Source organism: Peromyscus californicus, unplaced genomic scaffold, assembly GCF_007827085.1.
Source record: "Peromyscus californicus insignis strain IS unplaced genomic scaffold, ASM782708v3 Scaffold_1__1_contigs__length_55948999, whole genome shotgun sequence".
Classification (NCBI taxonomy): Eukaryota; Metazoa; Chordata; class Mammalia; order Rodentia; family Cricetidae; genus Peromyscus; species Peromyscus californicus.
The window spans coordinates 6,129,055-6,137,966 of NW_026294492.1; the positions used below are offsets into that span (position 1 = coordinate 6,129,055).

The window sequence follows — 8,912 nt, forward strand, 5'->3', positions numbered from 1 at the left end:
TGTATGCCTTTATGCCAGAAGAGGGCATCAGGTCCCACTCTAGATGGTTTTGAGCCACCATGTGGTTGCTGGGAATTGAACTCAGGACCTCTGGAGGAGCAGCCAGTGCTCTTACCTGCTGAGCCATGTCTCCAGCCCCCTCACCACCATAATATTCTTAACAGTGACTTGAAGTAAGGTTGGCTGCTGAGTTACACCATGACAAGTATGCCTGCCAAGCCGCTCTGCCGACAGCCGTGGGCCGTGCCTCTCCGGGTCCCTGTGTGCCTTTCCTCTGTGATGTTCTTGGACTCTCTGCCTCTTACATGCTGCCTTTTACGGCGCCAGGTCACGTCTTGAAGTTCCAGACCAGAAATAGTGGGCTCCTGGCACTGCCCAGGCAGATGAGAACAGTGGCACTGGCCAACAGGCGCCAGGTCACAGCATCCTCCTCCCAGCCGGGCCCCCGGGCGCACAAGAGCCAAGCTAGGGCGGTGGATGAGTTTTCTCGCTGGTTGTAATCGAACTGGAAGGGAAGGAGGGAGACGACAAAGCAGATGCTGTTAGTCAGTTAGTTAGGGTGTTCTTTTTTTTTTTTTTTTTTTTTTGGTTTTTCAAGACAGGGTTTCTCTGTGTAGTTTTGCACCTTTCCTGGATCTCACTCTGTAGACCAGGCTGGCCTTGAACTCACAGAGATCTGCCTGGCTCTGCCTCCCGAGTGCTGGGATTAAAGGCGTGCGCCACCACCGCCCTGCCAGTTAGGGTGCTCTTTTTTTTTTTTTTTTTTTTTTTTTTTTTGGTTTTTCGAGACAGGGTTTCTCTGTGTAGCTTTGCGCCTTTTCCTGGAACTCACTTGGTAGCCCAGGCTGGCCTCGAACTCACAAAGATCCACCTGGCTCTGCCTCCCGAGTGCTGGGATTAAAGGCGTGCGCCACCACCGCCCGGCAAGGGTGCTCTTATCTAAGGCAGATTTCGATGAATGGAGCCGGGCTGCCGCTGCTGGGAGAGTTCCATTTTTAAAGGAAGGCATGGTGTATATTCCTTGTAAAGGAAGCCCATGCCCTTCCGATAATTTTGAACATGATATAAACCTGTCATTTCATATTTGTTCCCTTGGAGCCAGAGACAGCCAGAGCGGGCCCACAGGCCAGCTGCCACCACTGCTCATGTTCGTGAGTCATGAGCTCTCAGTGGGGTGTGTACGTACTTACAAGCGGTGGGTAAGATTTTCAGATGAGAGTGTTTCATGGCATGTCAGATTTCTGGGACCTACAGATTTTAGTACCTGTGTCTTAGTTACTTTTCTCTTGCTGTGAAGAGACACCATGACCAAGGCAACTTACAGAAGAAGTCTACTGGGACTCATAGTTCCATGGTCAGAGGCCACGGTCATCAGGGTGGGGAGCATGGCAGCAGGTAGGCAGGCCTGGCCCTGGGACAGTGAGTAGCTGAGAACTCACATCCTGATCCACAGGCTCAAAGCAGAGAGGGGTAGGGGAGGCCCTAACTGGGGCTGGCATGGGCTGTTGAAACCTCAAAGCCCACCACCCCAGTTACCCACCTCCTCCAACAAGGCCACACCTCCTAATCCTTCCCAAACAGTTCCACCAGCTGGGGACCAAGCATTCAAATATATGAGCCTATGGAGGCCATTCTAATTCAAACCACCACTCCCGTAAGTCAAGTATTAGCCTAGGCTGGCCTTGAACTTGTGACCCTTCTTCTGCTTTACCTGGCCTTTGAGGGCAAGGCTTATGGTGATATAGTGTGTACCCTAATAAATTTGCCTGAAGGTCAGAGGACAGAACAAGCCACTAGATTAAACATAGGTCAGGCACTGGTGGCACACACCTTTAATCCTAGCACTCGGGAGGCAGAGATCCGTCTGGATCTCTGTGAGTTCAAAGCCACCTGGACTACACGAGATTGACTCAGTGTAGGGGAGAAAACAGAGCCAGGCAGTGGTGGCACACACCTTTAATCCCAGCACTTGAGACCTCATGCCTTTGCTTGGGAAGCACACAGGCCTTTATTCCCGGCACTAGAGAGGTTGAGACAGGAAGTGATATGGCAGGGCGGAGAAAGGAATAGAAGGCGTGCGGAGGAGACAGGAACTTAAGGCCTTTTCAGCTGGAGCCCTTTCATTCAGGCTGAGGAGCTGGTGAGGTAAGAGGTGGTGGCTGTGGCTTGCTCTGCTTCCCTGATCCTTCAGCTTTCACCCCGATATCCAGTTCCGGGTTTTTTGTTACAATACCAGTTAGGTTCCCTGCGACAAAGGCCAGCTGACTGTGGTCCTTCGCTGAGTGCCGCTTGTGAGCACTTCCTTGGCCACAGAGGAGGAAGCTGGCCACTCAGTGGGAATCAAATCGGCTTTGCTTTTATGGTTTTCTCAGCCCCTTGAAAATAAGAACACAGCCCAGGTCGCGTTCCTTTCCTCTTCATCCCGAGGCTGCAGACCAGCACCCAGAAGGGCTCACTGGGGCAGCAGAGGAAGTGACCTGCTGTGGAAAGAATGCCATCCATCGCAGGCTGCCTCCCTGCTTGCTTCCTCAGCCCCTCCCAAGGCTTGCCTGCCCAGTTCTTTGTCTTACTTCCTGTTAGGGCCACCAGCACCCCTCGGCGACCAGCACGCCTCGGTGAGAGAGAGGATGCAGCCTCTCTCTCTCAGCCCTCCACAGACTCTGGTCCCTCTTCCCTTTAGAGAATTAACAAAGCTCATGTCCCACCTTCTTCGGGTGAAAAGCCACCAGTGGCAGATCTGAGTGGCTAGATCCCCCTCTTCCAGCTGTGAGAACGACTCCTGTTCGTCTCTGCTGAGGAAATGCTGGACACAGGGTTCAGCGGGCCTGCCATGAGCCACATCGGTTCCCAGAGCAGGGGCCACGGAGTTCACAGATATGAATGACGCTGACTTGTGGTGGTGTCTGCACAGACCCTGGCAGAGCCACCCAGGCCTGAGGTTAAGCTCCAGCCCGTCCCCTTCCATGGGATGATGGAGGCTGGCGTGGGGGCTGGAGCCAGCAAACAGTGCGTGCATCAGTGATAGGTGCTTGGCTCCTGCTCCAGCCTACCGTGAATGGAGGTGCAGTGCTGGCCTTGGAGTCGAGATCTAGCACTTTGCTCTGGACCTTTCCTTTTTCAAGAGTGGAACTGGGGAGGCCACACATGGGATGGGCTAGAGTTAGTACAAGCTCAAGCTTGAGCGTAGACGGGGTCCCTTATCGAGGGAATAAGGTTCGAGCAGGTAGCCTCGGTGATCAATAAATCTTTATTTCCTTCCTTGTAGGACTGACAAGCCGACCCCACTGGTCAACAAAGGCCAGCCAAGAGGACCTGGTAATTATTTAGCTTGGAACAGGTTGATTCATGGGGGTTGGGGGTGGTGGTGGTGGCATTTCTAGGTGGCTGGTCAGCCCTGGTCAGGGCCAGTCAGGAAGTTCTCTGCCTTGTACAGGAGTTTTCTCTCGGTACGACAAACATATGGAGAGCCCTGCTTTTAGACTAGCCCTGTGACTCTTACAGCCATCGTCTTACAGTTAAGATGGATGGGACGGGGCTGGGGGTGTCTTGTAAAGTCGCTTTGTCTTGGCTCTAACGCAGTGGCTCTCTCTAGAAGCTCCGGGTCCTCTGTCCAACGCCATGGCCCTGCAGCCCCCGGCACCCATGCCTAGGAAGTCACAGGCGGTGAGTGGACAAGGCCGCTGTCCTGCCCCCTGCTCTCCTAGTCAGGAGGGCCCCAAGGCAACCAAGTGTTCTGTTTCTCCTGGGTGGAGGTCTGAGGGCTTTTTTTCTGGTGCTGTTTCGTGATTGGGGAGCTGACCAGCGTGGACATCTGTTCGCTGCTGCCAGACCCCAGGTGTTTCATTTCCCTCCACTGCCCAGGCTCCTGCACCGCGCCATCCCCGCTCGCTTGACCTCTGTGGGTTTCCCAGCCCAGGTACCCTGGCTCCTGAGGCCTGTCCTCTCCCTAAGACCTTGCCTTTCTGCCACACCAGCCCTCACTCACCCTCCTCCTTCTGGTGCAGACCAAGTCCAAGCCCAAGCGAGTCAAAGCGCTTTACAACTGCGTGGCCGACAACCCGGATGAGCTGACTTTCTCTGAGGGGGATGTGATCATTGTGGATGGGGAAGAAGATCAGGAGTGGTGGGTGAGTCGGGGTGGGGCCACGGGGGGGGGGCTGTGCACAAGTCGGGGGGGGCCACGGGGGGGCTGTGCACAAGTCAGGGGGGGCCACGGGGGGCTGTGCACAAGTCGGGGGGGGCCACGGGGGGGCCTGTGCACAAGTCGGGGGGGCCACGGGAGGGGGGGGCCTGTGCACAAGTCAGGGGGGACCACGGGGGGGGCTGTGCACAAGTCAGGGGGGGCCACGGGGGGGGCTGTGCACAAGTCGGGGGGCCACGGGGGGGCCTGTGCACAAGTCGGGGGGGCCACGGGAGGGGGGGGCCTGTGCACAAGTCAGGGGGGCCACGGGGGGGGCTGTGCACAAGTCAGGGGGGGGCCACGGGGGGGGCTGTGCACAAGTCAGGGGGGGCCACGGGGGACCTGTGCACAAGTCAGGGTGGGGCCACGGGCCTGTGCACAAGGGAAGCTCTTAGCCTAAGCAGTCTGGGTCTGGTGCTGCTTCCAGATTATCGTGCAGTACCTTCTGCATCCCCTGGTGTGTCCTGTGTGGACACCCTCCTCTGAGTGGGCCTGGTCTGTCCTCAGGGGAACACCTCACTCTTATCATGGATGGGCCACTTGAGCTCCATTTCCAGAGCGCCCTTGACCCGAACTGAGAGCACTGAGGCCACAGTTTCCACATGCAGCCCTCCGCCGCCCTCCACTGTGTGGAGCTGGGCTCCGGGGTAGAGTCCTTGTGACACTTTGATCCCGACACAAGCTGGACCCTGCTCAGCCTCCGGCTGGTGTGAGAGCAGCAGCATGGCTACTGGGCTTCTTCTCCTAGAAGCCCGTGTAGGTCAGACTCAACCACTCAGACCTAGACACCTGGGCGACGTCATCTCCGGCACTGCGGCAGAGAGGCCCTGGGAAGCGGCAGGGATGTGAGAGGCAGTGGGCTGGAGATGCCGGTGGGCTGGGGATGCTGGTGTAGGAGTAGACTAGTGGAACGGAGCAGACACAGAAAGTGCTCGGCAGGGACTGCCACCCAGTGGGCACTCCGGGCCCTGCCCTGCAGACAAAGCTCAGATACCAAGTATTTCAAAAGGTCCCTTGGGACTTGGGGGCCGCTTTGCTGGTCAGCCACAAGGAGTTCGGCCTGATCTGTAGCCACCCCTCCTGCAAGCCCCCCTTCCGCACCCTCACCCCCAAGTTCTCTGGTGGGTTGATACGGTCGCTGTCACCTTCCTCGAAGCGACTAAGGGAAGACGCCCATTCCCATCAGCTTCCCTCAGCACCCACAGCTCCCAAACTCCTTCCTCTTCTACTTGCTGAGGAACTCCTGTGCATGGCTGGGCCTGGTGAGACGCCAGACCTGGGCTCTGGGAACCCTTACACACCCACCAGTACCTCCCACTAGAAAGCAGAGTTGGGGTCACACTGTCTTTCATCCTGCGTTATGGATGGACTCCAGCCAGTCACAGGCTTAACCCTATGGAAAAATATGGAGAATCCAGACAGGTGCAGAAGAAGTAAACGTTAGCCATGACTACAGAGCCTGCCCCCTCCCAAGAACCCAGAATTCTCAGTTTGACAACTTTCCTTTAGAATGTTATTTGCTAATACCATGAACATGGTTGAGCATGGATATCCCGTATGTTATTTACCCAGACTGAATTTTTAAAGCCTTTCTACAAATGCCTGATGAAATATGAATGGAGCCACGTTTTGCCAAGTCTTAACGACTTCGAGTACAGTTTCTTCATTCACGGACTAATTGGGAGTGGATCCAGATGGCTACCCTGGTGCCTTCCATATTGCTGGGGCCCAGGGACAACATCTGTGCTCACCTGTGGGCAGCCGAGGGGTGTATGAGGGCGTGTGGAAGGAGGCCATCACAGGTGGGAAGGAAGAAGGGAAGGATGAAGTGGCTGGTTTCCGACATTGCTTGGCAGGGGAAATCTCTCTGAACAAACAAACGTTGGGTTGCCGCTTCGGGGTTGTAATGTTTGTAACCCAAACTTGCTCGTTTCAGATCGGCCACATCGACGGAGACCCCAGCCGCAAAGGAGCCTTCCCCGTGTCGTTTGTGCACTTTATTGCTGACTAGATTGCTACTGAACAGAAGGCCTTTCTGTAACCGTTGAACGTTCCGTTTTGTTATTGGTACCAAGACTAGCGATAGCCAGTCTCACGGATCCAGCCCATCCTCTCCCCGTTCTGTTCTGAAAACTCAAAGGCAGTTTTTATATGTAAGCAGATTCTTTTTATAGGTTGTGTTTTTCACGCAACATTGCTATACTTTTACTAGGAAAAGCAGAATTTCCTAAAAGGGGGGAGGGGAGGGGACGAAAAGCTATTTTAACTCTAGACCCAGGATCCTGCATTTTCAGGAGTAGCTGAGCCTAAAAAAAAAAAAAAAAAATGCTTAAATGAATTTGGGGGATTCTTACCGCTTTCCTTAACCCGGTTCTGACGTTGGTTCACTTTAGCACAGTTTAGCAGGCCAGTACCACGCTGCTTCAGTCTGTGGCCAGACCCTGAACTTTATCCGCAAATGCCATCCATCCATTCACCTTGAAAGACATATATTCCTTTGAAAACCCAGCCAGTGTGTCTGTTTAAAGCAACTTAGCAATTTACCTGTTAGCCGTGTACTTTTCTGGCCCCAGCCTGTGAGGTGGCAGCTGCCATGATCTCCTGCATGTACATGTGACCCGTTGTTGTGAACAGTCATACGTGGCATACCGCTGATGGGTTATTACGACACAGCGATTAGCCGTCTGTTCTGCACCGGCGTTACTGCACTTCCTGAATTTGGTTGAAAACTAAGGATGATGGATTGCAAAGCAGTCCTTTACACTAGCTCGTCTGCCCTAGGTGTTTTAGGATTTGCCTCCTTCAGCGTCCCCCGTCACGCAGAAAGCAGCTGTAGACAAGTAGGACACGTGGTGCAGACCACGGTAAGCAGCACATTCCTCGCCGTGTCCTGGCGTGTGCCGCTGCCTTCCCCTCCCAGCTCCCGAGGACACCTGCTTAGCTTCCTGTCTTGTCTCTCATAGGATTCTCCGAAAGGAACGGTAGCTACACTGTCTTGAAATTTAGCCTGTCCAGTTTTTTGTATTCAAGATCATATCAGAAATCCGTAGATCCGGGGGGAGCCCAGTACCCCCCAAACATCCCAATTACACTTTGTAAGGCCATCACGTAACGTTTAAACTTACAATATGCGGGGTGGGGGAGGGGAACTGGGTTGTATATGATAAAAATCAAAACTCATTAGTTTCATGAACTTGACTGTCATACCTCTATTTGATAACTGTAAGCATAAAAGTCATGGCAGGGATATGGGCGATTCTGGCACTCTTTCGGAGTAAAGAGGCAAGCATGGGTGTGAGCACAGGCTGGAGTGTGAGCAAAAGGAACGGACTGAAGTGTGAGCTTGACTTGTTGGGCGGTGACGCTGTCGGGGTGGCACACTTGACTGAAGCGGCGCCGTCCTGACTCTCTTTGCGCAAGGCTCTGACGAGCACGGACCTTCCTGTCTTTGTTTCAAAGAAAGCAGGACAAACTGGAATGTTTTAGGATGCCATACAGTGATGGTCTTTAAGATTCTGGGTAAAAACATGTTAGATCTGTAATTAAAGTCAGTCTCTCTCTCTCTCTCTTTCTCTCTCTCTCTCTCCCTCCCCCCCCCCCAACACTACTTGTTCATTTCTAACGTTTGAGCCCTCCTCCTAGTCACTTTTCTCGTAGGCTTCAGAGCGTGAACAGATGCATTTTGCACATTGCACTTCCCAATACCTCTCTGACGGCGACCCCCCCCCCCCCAGCATCTGTATGTATCATCGGTCTTTGGTGACCTGGTGCCAGCTCTCTGAGGAATCAAGTTGATTTATGTCAACATTTTAACTCCAGTCCCAAGCTAACCTATCGGGTTCACCGGTACTTAAACGCCTAGGAAATCTTTTTCCACTTTCTGGTGGTGCTATTGGGTGGTAACGGATAGTGCTTTCTACCCGATGAGAAATCCTATTGACTTCCCTCCTAATTATCCTTCCTTAGTTATTTGCTCTTTGCAAATAGAGAAGAAAAAGTAACTGAAAGGAAAACACTGTAGATATCTATTTATATTTAAAGTTTACATTTCACAAGTGTCAGCTGTGGAATTCAGGCTTCTTTTTTTTATTTTACTTTATTTTTTTTGCCACTTTCCATCAGGTCTGACTTGGAGGGAAAATGACTCAGAAATATGGTGCACAGATTGGTGTGATCTGTTGAGGGTGGAGCATGACCTGCGGCCGAGAATGCTATTTTGAGATGTATGATATTCAATTCATTCACCTGATCACTCTGGTCGTGTTGCCGTGCAACTGTATATACTGTATAACCTAAACGGATTATTTTCATTGTCCTTAATGCCGTGATTTATAACTAGAGCATGTTTAATAAATTGACTTCCTGTTAACCAGTCACTTGACTGGAAAAAAAAATAAAGTACTTTTAAATGGACATGGTTTTCATCTCTAAAGTGTTAGCTACTGGCACTCCACAGAGAGAACGTGGACATGAGATTTTTTTTTTTTTGGTTTTTCGAGACAGGGTTTCTCTGTGTAGCTTTGCGCCTTTCCTGGATCTCACTCTGTAGACCAGGCTGGCCTTGAACTCACAGAGATCCGCCTGGCTCTGCCTCCCGAGTGCTGGGATTAAAGGCGTGTGCCACCACCGCCTGGCAAAAAAAGCCACCTGTAAAAGCCAGCAGACGCCCTTCTAAGGGTCTCTCAACTGAGATAAACATGAGTGTGCTGGGTATTGTACAGACAGGGCCTTC

At 52.7% G+C, this 8,912-nt stretch overlaps 1 protein-coding gene across 10 annotated transcripts in view; it reads left to right on the forward strand.

The window, feature by feature from the left end:
• The window catches only part of Asap2 (ArfGAP with SH3 domain, ankyrin repeat and PH domain 2), a 166,661-nt gene extending 158,068 nt beyond the window's left edge, over nt 1–8,593 (forward strand). For 9 of the 10 annotated variants that reach the window (XM_052745813.1, XM_052745804.1, XM_052745805.1 and 6 more), the window contains 4 exons: nt 3,266–3,315; nt 3,593–3,663; nt 4,005–4,127; nt 6,117–8,593. In XM_052745813.1, the coding sequence (XP_052601773.1) occupies nt 3,266–3,315; nt 3,593–3,663; nt 4,005–4,127; nt 6,117–6,191 (319 nt within the window). In that variant the 3' untranslated portion in view covers nt 6,192–8,593. The remainder of the gene's footprint in view (nt 1–3,265; nt 3,316–3,592; nt 3,664–4,004; nt 4,128–6,116) is intronic. The other variant, XM_052745806.1, reaches the window with a different exon arrangement.
• Nucleotides 8,594–8,912: the final 319 nt, after the last annotated feature.